The sequence below is a fragment of the Uranotaenia lowii genome, chromosome 3, assembly GCF_029784155.1.
Source record: "Uranotaenia lowii strain MFRU-FL chromosome 3, ASM2978415v1, whole genome shotgun sequence".
Lineage (NCBI taxonomy): Eukaryota > Metazoa > Arthropoda > Insecta > Diptera > Culicidae > Uranotaenia > Uranotaenia lowii.
In genome coordinates this window covers 203,587,946-203,609,452 of record NC_073693.1, presented here as the reverse complement: position 1 = coordinate 203,609,452, position 21,507 = coordinate 203,587,946, and the positions used below count along the sequence as shown (strand labels likewise).

Sequence of the window (21,507 nt, the reverse complement as noted above, 5' to 3'; positions counted from 1 at the left end):
TACTCGACTATATTTGCGCTATCTGTTGATGGTTTTGAATTAGTTTTATTTTTCTCCGCAAGGTGGCGCCAAAATGTAACTTTTTACACAAGCAATATTCAGGCATGGTTTCTTCTACAAAGTTGTTAATTATACCTTTCACATAAACTTTTTAGAACATTGTTTAGCTCTATGTTGTGTACTTACCTTGCAAAACTAATAATTTTAGAAAACCTTGCAAAAATGGTTTTTATCACCTATTTTCGTTTTTAGCTATATAATAGGTACCTCAAATTTCCACAGTATTCGATTGGAATAGACTCAAATGAGATATTCTAGTGGAAAACTTATTCGTTTCGCAGATTTGTTCAGTCAAAACCGCAAAAAATAGGTTAAAATTATACATTTTTCAAATTGCAGTAACTTGCTTGCGAGCAGTTTGGCGCACCTCATTTTTCGAGAAGTGACAGTTGTGATTATGATCTAAATGCATGTAAAAAATGTCGGTGGGTTCTCGTGGGTTCCTTGCCATATGATTTAATAAAGTTTATTAATTTTCAATTCAAATTCACATATTAATAGACCTTTTTCGAAGAAAACTTCCGTATTTCTCGTAGAAAAGTCGAATTTTCGTCGAATTTGCGGGGGGCGTCCCCCCCTGGAAACTCTCAACCCCCCCCCCCCCCCCCCAAGGGGGCGGTAGGGACCACTTTGAAAACCACTGTTCAAGATTGTCTGGAGTCTCAACGTAACTTGAAGGTTTGAAGGTTGAAGGAGCCACCCTTTAAAAAAGTAGGTGGATCTTCAATACAACAAATAAACCTTGAAAAAAAAATCGGCCCTTTTGGAAGCGGGAGGAGTATTTAAATTCAGGTAATTTGTGCATAATCAAAATGTGCCAAACATCATGAAAACACTGAGGCATGGGTTTTTGTTGATACATATATGTTATGAATGTTACATTTATTGAATATGAGAGTCTTCATTCATGAAACTGGGAAGCGTCGATTAATACTGTATACCATCATATTTTGTTAAAAATTGTTTGTCAATTAAAAAAATCATCTCATTCAACTGAAATGCTTACGTTTATCAATTTTTAATAAAAATATTACGACGAATGTTGAAGTTTTGTACATTTTTGTTCATATTGTATGGGAGCTCTTCCTTTTTGGATTTGGAAGGGTTTGAAAGGTTTATAGAAACTAATCCTGAAAACGGTTACACACCAAATTTCACGTTCATCGGTTCAGTAGTTTCCAATAATTGGTAAAATTTTATCATATTTTTATCATTTTTGTATGGGAGCCCCCGCCCCTTCTTCGATTCGGAAGGGTGTAAAAGTATTCTCAAACTCATTACCGGTCTTGCACCTACACACTCCATTTCACGTTGATCGGTCCAGAAGTTTCCCAAAATTGTTCGAATTTTGCCCCCTGTTTTGGATTCGGAGAGGTTTAAAAGTATTATAGAAACAGTTTCTGATCTTGAAAGCGGCTGCACACCAAATTTCACGTTGATCGGTTCAGTAACTTCCGGAAATTGTTCGAATTGTGACATAATTTTATCAATTTTGTATGGGATCCTCCCTTCCTTTATATCGGAGCGGTTTGAAATATTTCAGAAACCATCTCCGACCCCAAAAACTTCTAGGTACATACCTAATTTTACATTGATCGGTTTAGAAGTTTTCGAGTCTATAGGACAGACAGACAAACATTCATTTTTATATCATACCATATATCAACAATTTGTCTTTGAAACATCTCAAATAAGTTTAAATAGTATTTTTCGTACAAAATGTTCGACATTTACAAAAAAGTCGGAAACATTATTGTTTTTGCCGCGCCATTGTATGGAGCTGCCCCATAGTGCACTGTGTACTGAAGTTTAGAGCTAATACACCCAGAAAAATTTCCTCGAAAATTGTCAAAAACGACCTTAAACAGACTCCTAAAAATGTTAACATTTTCTGTGGGTCATACTGCAATAAATTTTTTTAATTATTTTTATTGTTTGCTTCTACGTATATAAAATAGATTTTCGCTCTTTTGCATTCAGTTTTCAGACTCCTTTCTATTGGAATATGGGAGAAAATGAGTATTCTCCTTAGTATGTGCATTAGACTGCCCCAAATTTGTATGGGAAATTCAAAACCTGTGAAATGTTATGCGCAGCAGGCTAAAATTGATCCTAGTCCTAGTACAAGATCTCATGCGAAATTTGGGCCAGATCGGAAGGGGTCGCTCAACGAGCCTGAAGTTTTTATGGGATTTTGAGACATTTTGTTCGGGAGAAACATAATAACCAGTTTTTCATCAATAACTTTTGATCCTGTCGGCCGATTTCTTTCAAAAACGGTTTTTCTCAGCCTGAATTATGAAAAATATTTCATCCCAAGACTGCATTTCGATTAGAGTTATGATAAAAAAGTTATTAGTCTTCAAAAATGGGCTAACTTTTTAAAGGATGGTATTCATCACTGTTAGTGAGTCGGGGCGGTTGAACATATTGGAGCCTCCAGAAATAGCAATGGAAGTTTTGGAAGCGATTAATCCAGTCCTGAATTAGCGAAACAAGTTTTAATTTTTTATGGAAATTTGTATGGGAAAATTTCATTCAAAAATTCCCAGATATGTAAAAAAAAAGTAAAAAAAAACTTTGGATGAAAAATATTTTTTGATTTTTGCAGTACATTTCATGTGAGCAAATTGCAAACCTAACTTTTAGACACCTGACCTGGTAAAACAAATTCACCTCATTTTGAAATATTTATAAACTAGAATAAATTACTTTTTTTTTAAATTTTGCCGTAACAGATATTTTGAGAACAGCTTTGGAAGGTTAAATAAGTACCAAAGGTTTTTTGAGTTATATGTGATTCTAGTCAAACTTTCAAAGCACTAATAGCTAGCTTTTCGAGTCTTAATAGAGTTTACAACACATAACGCTTGAAGAAAGTTATGCAATACTTTAATTGTTATCAGAGAAGATCGTTTTTGTTTTAATCCATTAAAAATGTTTCTGTGAAAGAAGTTCTGTAATAATCAATTTTTTTTTTCAAAAATCTACATTATTCGGACAAATAACATGTGAAAAATATAAAGAATGCAATTTAGAATCACAGGGGTTCATTTTGGAAAGACAAACAAAACAATTGGAAGGGACAGAATTTTCTATAAGAAATTAGAAATAATTTTCAGGTTCAAATATAAAATAAAAGTACAACCGAGAAATTTTGTGTTTTTTTTAAATCAAATTAAAAAGCTTAAATGTAAAAAATATTCTGTTAAACTTTGCTGTCGAAAAAAAAGAAAAACAAACGAGTTAATAGCAGCATCATGCAAGTCGCACACACCATTCAGCTCAATAAAGTGAAATGTGAAGCATAAATTAATCAAATCGATTATCAACTTACAATCGCTCCAGCGAGATGAGATCGATCAGGGCATCCTTCTCTATCGTGTAGATTTGGTTATCGGTCAGTTGCCTGTTAAGGGGGAAAAAGAGAGAGAAAAAATGAGCGTGGACGAAAATTAAAAACAGAAAGAATAATTCCCGAAATGGTATTTAATTAAACAGGTAATTATAAGAACGTGATGCAATTTAACTGAAAGGGGCAGCACGTGATTGCATCATTTAATTACGGGTCTTCCATTCGGATCCATCCGGATTCGACATTCGATGGGTGATGCTGGGTCGGTGTCGTATAATTAAAGGGGTATGGAAGGTGTTCAGTAAAATAATCTCGTTTACTTGAGTAATGATCGGTGGTACATAGTCAGTATTTTTTAGAATAAGTAAGGTAAGCAATCAAGTCAGTTAGAATTTCATGTGTTCTAGAACTTTCAGTTTTATTTGGTTAATTACAATTTCTTCGATGGCAAACCAGAGCGATATGATGTCAAGACTAATTTCCAATTTTCAACCGAAACTTGGAAATATGAGCCCATTGCGACTTAATTAGATTAAGCAAAACATTATCATAGTTGTACGACACATCGTTCAAATTAATGAACTACTCAATTATTGAACGAAAAACTTCACCCCCTCATTGAGCGACGCCTTCATTGAACGTCGTCGTCATTGATGGTGGAAAAATCCTTCGAACTGACAAACAGTGAAGCCTCGACGAAGTTGGTCTGAACAATCTCGGTCTCACTACACTGGGTATAGATACTTTGTCAGGATGCGGCGCTATGCTAAATGTGCGCCTCTTCGCCACGGCTTGCCTAATGAAACGGAAATTAAGTGAATGTAATTAGTTTAAAAGCTCCACTCCACTAAAAAGTGCCATCGACGAAGCTGGGGAAGGCTAGAGAGCTTTTTCGCTAGCTAAATAGTTTCGCTAACGTCGTTAAAAGTGCCGCCTCTGGTTCAGCGAGAAAGAAGAAGCGTTGCAACAAGAGAACAGCCAGAAGCGCCCGGATAGATTCGCATGAAATTTAATTATTCACCACTATAAAAGAGAGACAAATCCCGCTCTAGTGTGAAAGTTGAGGTTGCGATGCGATGTGTTGGGATGTTTTATGGGAACTCTTCGTACGAAAATGCCTTCAGAAGCTGCCGGGAACTTTAAACCAATTATGAGAGCGAAAGATGAATAACTAACTGCATTAAAATAGTATCTAATTTGGTTGATTTGGTCAGAGATAAGAGGAGGTCATCATTCCGAAAATTGTCTTTGATTTAGATCTCAGCTTTTGAATTAATTTCATTAATTGTTTTGAACCTATTTTCTAGAAACTTTTTTGGTAAAGCTTTTGGTTGCCACTCGTCACACAAAAGCGGGGCCGCTTTAGCACGTCTATGCTAAAATATTAAAGAACCCGATTTAATTCACTTAACAGTGGACTGTAGCCTTTCTTACAGTCTATAAATTATATTTGAATACACATGACACAAAGTAATAAATAAATGATAGATTTGTAAATTCTGAGTAATGATTAAAGTATTTCGAACGTAGTAATTCCTAAATGAATTTTAGAAATTAAGATTCAAAATTTTTTATAGGTTAAAAGTATTTTGAAATAATTATAATTTTCACATAAATAATAACATAATTGTAAACTAATTGAAATTTTTTGAATGATTGAATTCTGGAATATCTTGTATGATCCCGTTTCTATGACATTATGATCGTATATCTATAAAATAGAAGAGCTCTTAAAATGAAGAGTATAATTTTTTAAAAAAGTACCGTTTGAAGACCTAAATTTTAAACCTAATTACTTTCAACGCAATTTTCTCGAAACTGCTTTCGCCCTTTATTAAAATGAATCAACAAAGAAATCAAAGTTCTTAGCATACCTTTCAGGGGCATTCTTACTAGTATACATTTAAAGGGCAATTGGAATGAACTGGTAATCAAGAAATTTTTGTTTGGCTTGCATTAAAAGTGAACCGTGATTCAAACGGAAATTTCACTGTTATCGAGTGTACACATAATATGTTTTTGCATTTTGATGATTATTGATTTACATTTTCGTTATTTTTGTCATTTCTGTAATTTTTTATAATTTTTGTCAATTTTGTCATTTTTTTTCAATTTTGTTTTTTTTTTATTTTTTGCCAATTTTGTTAAATTAATATTTCCAATTTTCTGTTTCATCAATATTGACAATATGTTTTATCAATTTTGTTTACTCAATTTTATCAATCTTGTCAATTTGGCCAAAATGGTAAATTTGGACAGATTTTTCTGTTTCATCAATTTGACCTGCATGTTCTGCCAATTTGGTATTTTTTTTTTAAATTACCTCAATTTTTTCAATTATGTAAATTTTTCAATTTTCTCAACTTTGTCAATTAATTTCAATTTTGTCAATTGAGTAAAATTGATAAAACATAAAAAAAACTGTCCAAATTGACCATTTTGGCCACATTGACAAAATTGAATAAACAAACTTGACAAAATTGAATTGTCAATATTGATGAAACAGTAAATTTGAAAAATTGATTATACAAAATTGGCAAAAAAATACAAAATTGAAAAAAAATTGACAAAATTGACAAAATTGGCAAAACTGATAAAAATGACAGAAATGACAAAAATAACGAAAATGTTAAATGTAAATCAATAATCATCAAAATAAATTAAAATATTATGTGTGCGCTCGATAACAGTGAAATTACTGTTTGAATCACGGATCACTTTTTATGCAAGCCAAACATAAAATTTCTTAACTACTAGCTCAACCCAATTACCCTTAAAATGTATACTAGTAAGAATGCCCCTGAAAGGTATGCTAAGAACTTTGATTTCTTTGTTGATTCATTTTAGTAGAGGGCAAAAGCTGTTTCGAAAAAATCGCGTTGAAAGTAATTAGGTTTAAAATTTAGGTCTTCAAACGGTACTTTTTCACCCAGCTGACCTCGAAAATCAGGACAAATCCTGATAAATCAGGATACCTGGCACCTCTGAGCACAAGAGAAACAACAACAACAACTAAACAATTGTAATGCACGTCAGAGGTGCTAGGTGTCCTGATTTTTCAGGACTTGTCCTGACTTTCGAGAGGTTGTCTTGATTTTGCTAAAAAAATTTTAAAATGAAATGAAATCTGTTATGTCCTGATTTATGACAAAACCACATGCGACTAAACTATGCGATTGTGCCAACGAATGACGCGCAACGTAAGGTAGATTTATGAAAAGGGCACATTTTTGCCATATTTGCAAAATTTGTCAGGTTTGTAAAATTTATTAAGTTTGTGAAAGTTATCATTTTTGTTTTTTTTTATTAATTTTGTCAACTATGCAAATTTGTTCCAATTTGTAATTTTTGACGATTTTAACTATTATGTAATTATTCTAATTATAGACTATTTTGAATTTTTTGTAAATTATGTTAGTTTTGTAAATTTGTATAATTTTTTTTCTATATTTATTCTGTCAATTTTGCATATTCATTTTATCTATCCAGTTTTGCCAATTTTATAAATGTTATCATTTATGTCAATCCATTCAAATTGGTCAAATTTGGTAAATTTTTGTCAATTTTTGCCATATTTGCGAAATTTGTCTGGTTTGTTAAAACTTGATAAAAGTTTGTGAATGTTGTCTATTTTGTAATTTTTATCAATTTTGTCAATTATGTAAATTTTGTCCACTTAGTAATTTAAGAAAATTTAAACAATTATGTCATTTTTGTATTAATTGACTATTTTGACATTTTTGTCATTTAAGTCGGTTTTGTAAATTTGTTTTGTAAATCGTTTAGCGCTGGATTGTATCTGAATTTTCGGATTTTAATCTTAATTTTGAAACTCACTATTGGACCCGATTTTTTTTTAAATTAAGTTCAAAATCTGAAATACTTTAAAGTCCAGGGAATTCAACATCTTGAAATTAACGCGTCTGTACAAAAAAAAAAACACTTTAAACTTTAAAACAGTTGATAAAATTCAATTGGGTGAAACTTTTTGTTGATGCATTTTTTTTTTATGAAAATCCATATTAACATTATATGGTTTGGAGCTTCGGCTTCAAAATTTTTGAAACCGGTTCAGGCAAGGCCGGATTAAGGGGGGGGCAAAAGGGGCAATTGCCCCGGGCCCGCCGGCTCAGGGGGGCCCCCCGAGGGAAAAAAAGTTTTAACATTACTTTAATCATACTACTTCAATTTTTACAAATCCATGAAAAAAATTAAAAACTAGAAATGAAATGAAATGAAAACTTGAATTATAACATCTAAAGGGGCTCCTGTGAAACAATATATTTAAAAGTTCTTCTCCTACATAAGTTAAGGGGACCCCTAGAGTAAGCAATGAAAGAGTTCTCCCGCATTTTGTGGGCTAAGAATATCAAAATCTTGGTATTGGTATTTCAAAATTTTTCAACCCAAAATCTGGACAAAAATAATGTTATCTGAATTCGAAAAAAAAATCGACATAAATGTTGAAGAATATGAGGCAAACATATCAAATTTTCACTTCGAAACATGTCAGTCAAGATATTTTGTACAGAACAGGTAATATAAAGAAAAACATCTTCACGTTTTCATAACATTCAGACGTCTTACACAATAATAATGATTATTATCACGTTCACTTTCCTGGTAATGGTCACTGCACTGAAAAAGCAGCTAATGTATGTATGTATGTATGTAGATAATCCACCATGGGTGCACGGATTCACCGCAGTTTCGCCAACGTATGCGCTAAATTGCATTCTTTAGATTATAAGTTCGGCCAATCTTCAATGCAAATTACCACATACCCGACACCATGGCTTCGTGTGAACTGTCATGTAATGAATGTATTTCGTGTATGTGTATGTCTTATTTGTAGAACGAGCAAACAGTTTCGCAACCGTATAAAATTCATAACATTCTCAGTGTTATGAATCTACGACAGGTATTCCGCATGCGTGTAGATACCTGCCCAGCTGGCAACTGGTTGAACGTTCTTATACAATATAATCAATAAATGAAATAGTTATACAACAGAATAACCTTACCTTTATACCCAACTTACCTCAAGACACCCTAAGCTTACCTTTATCTGTAACATACCTTATTCAGTATCATAATCATATTTATTTCCATCTGATCTATCGGTCGATATTAGATTTCAAACCTTAAAAATCATGCCGATAACGGAGTTTTACACCAATACACCTAGGCTACCTGGATTCTAGATACGTTTGATCATCATTTGCGATCAATTTCTTGAATGGTTTTCATTTGGAATCCCTCTTTCTTAAAAAATTTCCGTACCACCGCACGTTTCACTACCGACTGCATTAAACGACACAACAAACCATGCGTCGCTTTGACGACCGCGCAATTTTTCTACCCTCTTTTCATCTCTTCCTTTTCAAATTTCTGGTATGATTTTTTTCTGCTTCTGGAACACTTGTCCCCGCCGATAGACCATTCAGATCGGCTAACTTTATCGAAACATAGTTTGCCATGCCCCGAAGGGCCACGCAAATCTTCTCACTTTCCTTTTTTTTTCCTTTTCCCGTGCCCATTTTATTTCCCTCCTACTACAAACTTCTTCAGAAATTGATTTTTCGAAACTTGTGGTCAGCCATTGAAAAATCTTGCATAACTTTCTCTTCTTTTCATCCTCTCTATTCATCACCACACTTAAGCCTTTTTCAAATCATTTTATCAACGAAGAGCTCAGAACCACCCCCCACCGCTGGGGATGGACAAGGTTATATGTAAGTTTTATTTTTTTCCTAGACAAATTCCCCGGCTCAGCTCTTCCGCCCCCTTTGAAGCAACCCAAACGCCGAACACCTTAAAACTTAAACCACCTTAAACATTCATCGAATACCCATTACTCGAATCATACTTTAAGCCTACCAAACACATTTTTAGTTGAAGAAGAATAAAACCCATTCACTGCACTGAAAAAGCAGCTAATTTTGCCAAAACTGGCTCACAGTACACTGCAGTGCTAAGAGAGAACAGAGAAGCTTTATGATAAACATCTAAGAATTTTACCCGAGCAGTATGCGGGTTAATACCGGGTATTATTATAACTTTCCACTTTTCAATAATAGCTATTGAAATTTCCGTTGGTTTATAAATTCTAAAAACTTTTTTCTAGGTATTTTTGTAAATAAAATCTTAAAAAAAAACAACTGTAGTTGCTTAAATTGGACCAATCGACAGCACCATCCCAATTTCTGTCTTAGACTTGAAATTCGTATTGAAACATTTTCAACTACCAAAAGTGAATATCTTGAATTCAGCATAATCATGCAAATCATAATTCAAAAATTATAATAAAAACGATCCCATAGTTTGAGTGATTCTCTTAACGTGAATATTTCTATGTTTTTAGTTTTATGTTTTTCCAGGTTCAATTCATTGAGATTTTCAAGTGTTATTTTGTTTCTTCAGCTACTGAAGTACAGTTTTATGGTTTTTCTGAATTTTGAGGACTCGGGATCTTTGTTTAAGGTACTAAAGTCATTCTGTGTATAATCTCTTTTCTGAGTTTATTTTTTTTCAATTGATCATTTTTGCACTTATACCTTTTTGGCTTTGAGGACAAACTTTTGTCACATTTAGAATAACAAAATCAAAACAATTTTTTTTATTTGATGAGAATCTTATTCAAAAAAACATCTCATGAAATGGTTTTTTTTGTGTTTCAAAGATATAAAATTGAAATTCATCTTTGGTGCAATTCCTGCTTTGGCTCTGATTGTAACTTTGAATCTCTTTTTTTTTTATTTAATTCATATTTTATTTCTTAAAACTTCATTTGAAATTATGATTTAGATTTGAGACACTGAATTGTGGTTTCGAATATAACCTAACTTTTATTTTTGAATTCTTAAACTCTTACTTTTCTATGGAATTTGAAAGCAACCATCATGATACTTCCCAGTTGGCATTTGGTAAATATTTCTCGATGAAGCACAAACCAGACAATCAATGATGAAATGAAAATACTTTAAAATATCTATCTGGTCATTTTTCTAAATCAGAGAATTTTAGTTGGTGATAAGGGTATTAAAAAATGAGAATTAATTTTTTTATTTGGAGCTCGAATCAAAGCTTTCATTTTTGAGAATTTTTATTTATTTATTTTTATTTATTATTTCACCTTCGACTATGTCGCACAGATGTGTACTTATTAACTAATCCTTAATCTAAAAAAACACTTGCTTAAATTAAAGTCGAAAAGGTGGTAAACGTTATTAAAATGCCGACATGAATTTTCCAGAGGGTTATTAAGGCCATATTGTGTATGATGGGTTGGGAGTCTTAGGAAATAGTAATGGCGTAATGTTCTAGACGGCGCACTGATCTGTAGTTTCTCGAGCAACTCCCTGCTATCTATGTTGCTCATCAGAAGGTCATAAATGGACAAACGTTGTAGAAGAATTCTCCTTTCAGCGAGTGTCGGCAGTCCAATGAGCCTGCACTGCTGCTCGTATGGCTCGTATGTAAGTTGACAGGATCGTTCCAACCTAGCGTTCGAAGTGCGTAACGTAAAAAGCTTTTCTGGACTCGCTCGATGCGGTTAGCATGGACGTCATGGTAGGGGGCCCACACTTGAACACAGTATTCTAACACGGTCCGGACAAGAGAATTGAATTCCGAAGGCGGAATATCGTTTGGACCTGCTCTTTTGGATGAATCGATGGAACGTAATTTCATGTAGACCTCATTTTCCGAAAAATTCATCATTGAATGAATATTTCATAACCAGACAAACTGTTCAAATTTTCTTAAATTTCTTAACTCTTCCGCCATGTTTCCATGTGATTAATTAACAATTTTTGTTTGTAGATACCAGAAACTATCTTCTACGCAGACAACATGGCTATTTGAAGACAGTATACTTATCTCACCTCCAGTTATTTAACACTTTCAATATGTTTTGTATTCTCTGGGATAGCATTTGAAAAAAAATCGAATCATAGGGGCCCCCCGAGAAAAATTGCCCCGGGCCCCCCAACGGCTTAATCCGGCCCTGGGTTCAGGTACTACAGAACTGGTACAAAATTAAATTTTAATTAACAGTTAGAATTTATTTCACTTCTCCAATTCCTTCCTCCCGCTCGTTTTGTCGTCATGATGACATCATGAGTGGGAGTGGAGGCTCTAATTTTAACCACTATACACAGCGAGCCATATACATCGCCCATTACTCTGCGACGTAGTTCCACCTCCCCGTGGTGCAGAGTGGAAACGTGTCTGCTTTATGCAGATGTACGGCCGAGAGAACTACACCCCCCCCCCCCTTATGAAGACCCTCGCTAACGAGTTTGGATTACGACAATGGAATTTCTATCGGAAACCGACTCCATTGGTGAAGGTGTGAAGCTAACCGTGCCGATGTACCTGGAAGGCTGGCGGGTCGTTAAGTCACGCCAGTCTCTAACGGTTGCCTGTGGGGCACCGGGACACACCCCACAGTATCCCAGTCCTTGCTGCGCTAAGAAGGTCACTGGCGCAGTGGACCGTTTGTTACCTGATTACTCGTGGGATCAAATATGCCAAAAAATCAAAAAGAAACGAAAAAGGACGGAACGGATAAAGGCGAAAGCCCGAATCCGTTCGGCGGGAGTAGCCTTAGGCGTTCACCGGTTAGGCAATCTGCCAAACCGGTGGACCCGACGGCAACGCCGGTGGAAACACCGTGCGATGAGCGAGCGGACCCGTACGAACAAGTACAAGAAGCGCTGGAAGACCTACTGAGCTCCCCGGAACTCCAAGATCCGGGAGCTCCAGTAGAGTTGGTCACGGCCATGGCTGGCATCGCTGACCTTGTGGAATGTGTGAAGGGGAAGTCCAACATCCACAAGGAAATACGCGAGAAGCTAGCCAGGGTGATGCAGCTCTTCATCGCAGCCAACAAAGCTGTGGTGGAACGGCTTGCGGAGCCCGAGGCCGCCAGACCAAAAGAGCGAGGGCCGGCAGAGACCCCTCTGAGGGCGGACACCATCCGCCCAAAGAAGGTCAATGCCTTTGCCCAAACAGAGGGCAGCCTTGCGTTTGCTGGCAACAGCAAGCGTAAGAGAGGGTCTCCCGGGGAACTCAGACCCGGGGACCCTAAGAAAAGAGCGGAGGATCCGTCTGTCCGGCAGGATCCTGCGGCCAGCGCTTCCCAGCGGGTGGAAGGCCCTGCCGATAAGGCAGACGAGCCGACGAGCGCAAATACCGGATGGCGGACGGTATCGCGCAAAAGGGGAAGGCCCAAAGGTACGGAGACGGGAAAAGCCAAACCCCAACCTCAACGACGCAAACGTCGCGTCAGGGAGAGGGGCGAGGCGATTGTCGTCAAAGCACCTGAGGGCACGTACGCAGATGTCTTGCGACAGATGCGTACGAACGAGGATCTCGCCGATTTAGGCGAGAAAGTTCGGAGGATCCGTCGGACACGCACCGGCGAGATGATCCTCGAACTGAAGCGTGGTGCTGGAAACTCCAGCGGGACCCTTACGGCCAAGGCAGCCGAAGCTCTTGGCGACAAGGCTGAGGTGCGTGCCCTCTGTAAGGAGGTGACCATCCGGGTTAAAAACCTGGATGAAGTCACAACGGAAGACGAGCTGCGGGTGGCACTGGTCGAGCAGTGCAAAATCTGCTCCGACCAGATGACGGTTCGTCTGCGGAATGGCCCTCCCAAATCTGGTATGCAGATTGGGCTGGTCAAACTTCCGGTTGCAGCAGCAAACGCCGCACTTAGGTGTGGGCGGCTAAAGGTGGGATGGTCTATCTGTCAGATATCCATCCCCCAGCAACCGGACCGGTGCTTCAAGTGCCTGTTGAACGGTCACAAGTCGTTCGACTGCACTGGGCCAGACAGAAGTGGCATATGCTGGCGCTGCAGCGAAACCGGCCACAAGTCGGCTAACTGCAAAAAGCCTGCTAAATGCCCTGTCTGCGCTGGAGACCACGCTGTTGGCAACCCTAGGTGCCCCGCCTACACAAAGGCGCAGGCGGTACCACCCCGGGCGCCAAGAGCATAGAGGTCGTCCAACTTAACCTCAACCACTGCTACACAGCACACCAGCTGTTGCGGCAGATGACAGTTGAGGAAAAGTTGGACATCGCGCTAGTGGCAGACCCATATCGCAGAGCTGCGAATGGCATTAATTGGGCGACTGATGATGCCAAACTGGCCACGATATGGGTTACAGGTAGTTTCCCCATACAAGAAGTTGTGGCGACGGAAAACGAAGGCATGGTGGTGGCCAAAGTTAACGGGATCTACTTCTGTAGCTGCTATGCTCCCCCAAGGTGGTCCTTGGAGAGGTTTGGCACTATGGTTGACAAGATGGTGGATGTGCTAATGGGGAAAAGCCCCATCGTTATTGCTGGCGACTTTAACGCGTGGGCCGCTGAATGGGGTAGCCGCCTCACAAACCCCAGAGGTCAAACTCTTTTAGAAGCCCTGGCGAGGCTTAATGTGGATCTGGCCAACGTAGGGAATACCAGTACCTACCAAAGTTGGAACGGGAGCGAGTCAACCATAGATGTCACCTTCGGTAGCCCGGGGTTGGTAAGCGATTGGATGGTGAGCGGGGCCTACACGAATAGCGATCACTTCGCAATTCGCTATCGGCTAGGCTCAAGTACGCGGACAGGTAGACGCGAGTCTCGTACAGGAGAACGCCTCTGGAAGACAACGCAGTTCGACCAGAACGTCTTTGTCGAAGCGTTGCACTGGGAGAGGAACCTGGACAACCTGTCCGCGGAAGAACTGACGAGGGTTCTAGCTCGCGCTTGCGATGCTGCGATGCCGAGAAGGGCCAAGCATAAAAGCACTAGGCCACCCGTCTACTGGTGGACGGAGGAAATTGCGGGTCTGCGTGCCGACTGCCATAGGGCAAGGCGCAGGATGCAGAACGCAAGGACCCAAGAAGAGCGAACGGAGCGTAGGCCACTCTTCACAAGCGCGAGATCGGCCCTCCGCAGGGCCATCAACGCAAGCAAGAGGGCACGTTTCAAACAGTTATGCCGTGACGCCAATGACTGTCCATGGGGTGATGCCTATCGGATAGTCATGGGCAGAACTAAAAGTGGGGGTGCACCACCTGAAACGTGCCCCGATAAACTGAGAGTCATCATCAATGAGCTGTTCCCACAGCACGATGTTACCCGCTGGCCAACAGTCCCGTATGACTGGGACACCAGCGCCGAAGAGAGGATAACGGTGGAAGAACTTCGCGAGATCGCCAAGTCTCTCCAACCGAGGAAGGCCCCCGGACCGGACGGCATTCCGAACGTCGCGGTGAAGGCCGCGATCAGGGAATTCCCCGATATGTTCCGAACATCGTTGCAACGATACGTGACGGAACGGGTATTTCCTGACACGTGGAAACGGCAGAAACTTGTTCTTCTGCCAAAGCCGGGTAAGCGTCCAGGAGACCCATCGGCATATCGGCCGATCTGTCTACTGGATACAGCGGGTAAGGTCCTGGAGAAGGTGATTCAGAACCGACTTCAGAGATACACTGAAAGTGAGGGCGGACTCTCGGGGAAACAGTTTGGTTTCCGTCGAGGTCGCAGCACCGTAGATGCCATCCGCTCGGTCATCGAGGTAGCGGACAGAGCCAGGCTGACCAAGAGGAGAGGGCTCCGCTTTTGCGCGGTTGTCACTCTGGATGTGAAGAACGCCTTCAACAGTGTCAGTTGGACAGCGATTGCGTCGTCGCTCATCCAAATGAGGATCCCGGCATATCTGTATAGGCTTGTGGAAAGTTACTTCCACAATCGCCAACTGCAGTATATGACCGGCGAGGGTTTGCGAACACTACAGGTTTCGGCGGGTGTTCCACAGGGGTCAATTCTCGGCCCGGTTCTGTGGAACATCACTTACGACGAACTCCTACGAACGAGCCTCCCATCGGGAGCCGAACTCGTAGGATTTGCAGATGATGTAGTCCTCTTGGCGAGGGGCTCCTCAACAGCGGAGGTTGAGCTACTGGCCACGGTAGCTATCCAGGAAGTGGAACGCTGGATGCACTCCAAGTGCCTGCGTCTAGCCCACCACAAAATCGAGATGGTGCTTATCACCAACCTGAAATCACCCCAAACAGGTACCATTGCCGTTGGACCGTGCAACATCGTGTCTAAACGCGCAATTAAGTACCTAGGGGTGATGATTGACGACAGGCTCAGCTTCACGAGCCATGTCGAACACGTGTGCAAGAGAGCGGCAATGGCCACGGCCGCACTCACACGAATGATGCCGAACTCCTCGGCTATCCAAAGCAGCAAAAGGCGGATTATTGCAAGTGTGACCACTTCGATCTTGCGGTACGGAGCAGCGGCCTGGAGGCAGGCCCTGGGAGGAAGCTGTAACCTGCAGCGACTTAGCAGCGTTCAGCGGCTGATGAACCTGCGGGTTATCAGCGGATACCGGACCATGTCGTCCGAAGCCGCCTGTGTAGTAGCGGGTGTTATGCCCATCTCGGTTTTGCTAGAGGAGGATGTCTATTGCTACGACAACAGAGACACGCCCAACGTTCGAGATCTCGCCAATGAGGACTCGATGTCCAACTGGCAGCAGCTGTGGGACAGCTCAACGAGAGGAAGGTGGACCCATCGTCTGATCCCGCACATCGGGAGCTGGATCGGAAGAAGGCACGGTGAAGTGGACTTCTATATGACGCAATTCCTGACTGGTCATGGATGCTTCATGAAGTACCACTACCGGTTTGGACATGTGGCTTCGCCATATTGCCCAGATTGTGGTGACGTAGAGGAAACACCCGAACATGTGGTGTTTGTCTGTCCGAGGTTTACGGCGGTACGTACTTCCATATTTGCCGCCTGTGGGCCTGACACGACAGCAGATAACGTTGTACAGAGGATGTGTGCGGATTCCAACACTTGGCACGCGGTCAGCGATGGGTTCACCCGGATCATGACTGCCCTGCAGAGGAGCTGGAACCAACGGCAGTCCGCGAACGGTGTAGGATGACTCCATCGGCGGGGAGCATCTGAGTAGTGTGCGTCCGATCCCTTGATCGAAGCTACAAAGATAAGGCAACATCTTCTGCGTAGCGGAGGTCAGGGGTGCGCCGCGAACGTGTGTAGGATACCCCAATGTCGGGGGGTATCCGAGTAGTTCCGCTTCCTAAGAGGGAAACTGCGGGGATAAGACTTTACCTTCCTCGTAGCGGATCTCGAGGGAAGAGGGTTAACCACTGTCGGGGGATACCCACGGGTAGAGAGGCTCTCGACGCCGGGCGAGCCTCTCGAGTCGGTGTAGGATGTCGTCACCGTCGGGAAACATCCGAGTCGTAGCGTTCCAAGTCCCGAATGTGTGCCGTGACAGGCGCGAGTCTAGGATAAGCTGCTCTCGATTTGGCACACAACGGGCAGGAAAATCCGCGGGCCAAAAATCCTAGGGTTGCCAACCAAGGGGGATAAAGAAGACCGGACAACGGTCGGAGTAGACTGACCCCATCGACGGGGGGCTGTCGAGTAGAGTGCGTCCGACCCCACGGTTTGAAGTTACAAAGATAAGACAATACCTTCTGCGTAGCGGATGCCGTGGGTGCGCCGCGTTCGTGTGTAGGATGCTCCACCTTCGGGGAGTATCCGAGTAGAGCGGTTCTCAACGACAGAAGCTGCGGGGATAAGACTTGACCTTCTTCGCAGTGGAAATCGTTGGGAAAGGGTTATTCCACGTTCGGGGAATACCCACGGGTAGAGTGGCTCTCGACGCCGGGCGAGCCATTCGAGTCGGTGTAGGATGACGTCTTCGTCGGGAATCATCCGAGTCGTTGCGTTAAGTCCCGCGCGTGTGCCGTGACAGGCGTGAGTCCAGGATAAGCTGCTCTCGATCTGGCACACGACGGGCAAGGTGCAAACTTCGAACCCTGAAGATAAGAGGTCGGGCTTCGAGTCGTTAGAGGAGAGGTCAGGCCTCAAACCTTCAGGCGGAGAGGTTTGTGTGGTCAACCCCGAGTCTTTATGATAGGAGGTCGGGTCCCGAGTCGTAAGAGGAGGGATCAGGCCCCTTACCAACAAGAGGAGGGGTACAAGTGGTCACCTCGAGTCATTACGAGGAGAGGTCAGATTTCATTAGAGGAGAGATCGGGCCTTGAATCGTGCAGAGGAGAGGTTAACCTCGAGTCGATGCGAGGAGGGGTCGAATCTCGAGTCGTTAGAGGAGAGATCAGGCCTCAAGTCGCGAAGAGGAGAGGTTTGTGTGGGAATCTCGAGTCATTGCGAGGAGATGTCGGTTCTCAAGTCGTTAGAGGAGAGTTCAGGCGTCGAGTCGTAAGGATGAGAGGTTTTGCTGAAAGTGGTCTCGTTAATGAGTATTGCCTTTGAGCGCATTAGCGCGAATAGACCTCCCACTATTGAAGCATAGTGTACTAAACAGTTCGAGGTGGGAACCAGGTATGCGGCCCCAGGTGGAGTTTAGGGAGTAGGGGGTATACACGGAGTATATCATGAGTCTGCCCATTGTACCCATGGACCCAGAGTAGCAAACTGGGGGGACGCGGTGGCTCGCCGTGCCTTGGAATACAATCCGTAAACCGGGATTTACCACCTGTGGTTACCAACTAAAAAAAAAACACGCCCATCGTGTGTATGACGTCATGTATAATTTTACGTCATATATACGATAATCTTGATTTTAGTGATTGCTTGTTGTGGCTAGCAAGCCAAATTGACACGTTTTTTGAAGTGATGATTTTATGATATTTACTATGAAATTTTTTTTTCAAACTATTTTGTTTGTTTTTCTTCTTTTTATACATGGAAAAAAAATCATTTTTTTTTATTAAAATCATTTTTATTATATTGCCCAGTTTCGCAAAAACGTGTGGAACAAAGTTTACAAAAAATCACACCAATACACACAAATACACTGACATCGTCTGAACTCGTCGAGCTGATTAGATAGGTATATCTAAGACCTATAACACTAGTTTACAGCATTTTTGAACTCAGTAAACTGAAGGTCATTTCCAATGTAAAATCGGGCGCTGAATCCGAAAATGAAATTCAAAAAAAATCTCAGTAGAACCGTTTTTGAGTTATGCTCCAAATATGAAATTTCGGAAAAATTAAAAAAGTTCTTGTACTTAGATTAAAATATCTCTGACGGCAAAACAGTAATTTGAAATCTCTTTTTTGCATATTGAAGGTGAATAAATTTTCTATCGATCATCTGAACACTGTTCTTGCGTTTGATTAACAGTATAGTTGATATTAGTGACTTTATGAGGAAAAAAATTATAAAAAACGCATTTTTTTTAGAGAAAATTTTGTTTCAACGAAAGTTTTTGACTCGATGGTAGCATTTAAAAAATCTGATTTTCTTTTGCACTTAAATGTTAATTTTAAACAAAGATTGCGAGTGGTTATTTATCAAAATCGGTTGAAAATTGAAGAAGTTATGGCTACTTTACCATAACTGTAATTTTTGCAGTTTTTAATAATTTAACGAACCGCAGTACACTTATCATAGTATAGGAAGAACGAAACATGATAAATCTCACTCGCTCCAAGTCAAAATTATTTATTAACTTACCAGAAGGTCTCATGCCAAGTTTCAGGAAGATCTGACCATAGGGAGGGGTTGCTTGAGTCTCAAACGTGAATAAAAATTTGAGGTATTTTGCCCGGAAGGAACGAAAAATACTGGTTTTTCATCAATCACTTTTTTCATCACTAGCTGATTGATTTTCATGGTTGATTTTCTTAAAGCCTTAAATGAGACAAATATTGCACCCGAAGACTGTAACTCGATTGGATTTGAAACAGAAAAGTTATTGCGGTTCAAAGATTGTATTTTGGTCGAAAATTGTCGTATAAAACGCAATGCGTAAAAAGTACTCATTGCGTGTTGGACAAAATTTGCGGCCTTTGAACCGCAATAACTTTTTTGTTTCAAATCCAATCGAGTTAGGGGAAAAGTTCATATAACGCCCCATGTGGCTAATACGCGCCACCCTTGTTTTGAAGAATCTGAAAGATTTTAAGCCTGCAAAATATTACCAATTTGTTTTAAATGCTGTTATTGGTCATGGCAAGAATGAATTTTTCCTTAAAATGCCCCTGTGTCGTGATAATTTCACAATTTAGGTTTTTCTTCATTTTGATCTAAATTTTAAAACACTTTCAATAAGGTGTCACCAAGCAGAGAAAAACGAATAAGACAATATTTTCTGACACATCGATAGAGGAGAATCTAAACTATGATTTAATGCTAAAAAATCATACTAAACTCGCTAAGGTATGCTTTCTTTGGGTATGTTCTATCATGGCCCATGCGCTCGTTATAACGCGCCAATTGCAGTAGGCTGAAAATAGCATTATTTTTTCAAAAAGGCCAATTTTCATTGAAAACGAAAAAAAAGTCTAAAACCATATTTTGAGCGTTAATTCAGCCAAAAAAATCTACTTTTATTTTTTTTTTTTTAATTTTGATTAGTCCATTTTGATTTTCTTTTCAGTCAAAGTGTCTGTAAGTATTGGTGTGTTTTCGGTCTTCGACTGCTTTCGGGTGTGTTCGGCTGCTAGGCGCGTATTGAATACACAGCGGCGCGTATTTGCAACACAGTTTTGTTCTGTGGCTTTGAATAAGGTTTTAAAAAATCAAGTTTTTGCAGCAACTATAGCAATTTGAGTAATAAAAAATCATACGCATTTGTAGAAAACAATTTTCTCCAACGATTGCACCCATTTTTAACACAATTTGTACGTGGAATACATAGAAAATCAGCGATTCGCTTAGGTGGCGCATAATAGGGCATGTTCCCCTACAGTCTTCGGGTGAAATATTTGTCTCATTTAAGGCTTTAAGAAAATCAACCATGAAAATCAATCAGCTAGTGATGAAAAAAGTGATTGATGAAAAACCAGTATTTTTCGTTCCTTCCGGGCAAAATACCTCAAATTTTTATTCACGTTTGAGACTCAAGCAACCCCTCCCTATGGTCAGATCTTCCTGAAACTTGGCATGAGACCTTCTGGTAAGTTAATAAATAATTTTGACTTGGAGCGAGTGAGATTTATCATGTTTCGTTCTTCCTATACTATGATAAGTGTACTGCGGTTCGTTAAATTATTAAAAACTGCAAAAATCACAGTTATGGTAAAGTAGCCATAACTTCTTCAATTTTCAACCGATTTTGATAAATAACCACTTGAAATCTTTGTTTAAAATTAACATTTAAGCGCAGAAGAAAGATTTTTTAAATGCTACCATCGAGTCAAAAACTTTCGTTGAAACAAAATTTTCTCTAAAAAAATGCGTTTTTTATAATTTTTTTCCTCATAAAGTCACTAATATCAACTATACTGTTAATCAAACGCAAAAACAGTGTTCAGATGATCGATAGAAAATTTATTCACCTTCAATATGCAAAAAAGAGATTTCAAATTACTGTTATGCCGTCAGAGATATTTTAATCTAAGTACAAGAACTTTTTTAATTTTTCCGAAATTTCATATTTGGAGCATAACTCAAAAACGGTTCTACTGAGATTTTTTTGAATTTCATTTTCGGATTCAGCGCCCGATTTTACATTAAAAATGTTGGTCAGTGAATCAAGTTCACGATTTTTTCAAAATTTTGTAAACTAGTGTAATTAATGATCTCCCAAATCGACCGATAACTATACCTTTTTTTTTAGAAAGGCAAAACATAGATTTTCACCGATTTTACAAATTCAAATAGTTTTTAAAAAAAGTGTAGCTAATCAACTAGTTTTCAATTAAAATAGTTGCCATGCCATAATGTTCTCCACTTCTTCAATGCGTTTGATGAATTTTTGAACAACATTTTTTCCCAAGTATTGATTTATTCAAACATAATGAGAACAATTAGTATCTATTAGTAAAATCATCATCGCAAATGTCATCCAATCAATTCAAGTCCGAACAAGACGCCCCTTTGTTTTCTCGCAGAAGTCTTTCTTTTAACACTCAGCTGGATGCCAATTCGAAACTCAACCTTGAAGCTTTCTCAGGGAGATTCCAATGATTGGACCTCTCTGGTTTGCCTTTTGATGAAATGGATGTTTGCTCGTTAACGCCCGATCAAAAAGCACTCACACATGGTGTTTTTTCTCTTGTTTTTT

At 40.0% G+C, this 21,507-nt stretch overlaps 1 protein-coding gene across 4 annotated transcripts in view; it reads right to left on the bottom strand.

The window, feature by feature from the left end:
* LOC129757426 (protein slit) overlaps positions 1-21,507 on the bottom strand; it is a 549,037-nt gene that overhangs the window by 41,317 nt on the left and 486,213 nt on the right. For all 4 annotated transcript variants that reach the window (XM_055754647.1, XM_055754648.1, XM_055754649.1 and 1 more), the window contains exon 3: positions 3,398-3,469. In XM_055754647.1, coding sequence (XP_055610622.1) covers positions 3,398-3,469 — 72 coding nt within the window. The remainder of the gene's footprint in view (positions 1-3,397; positions 3,470-21,507) is intronic.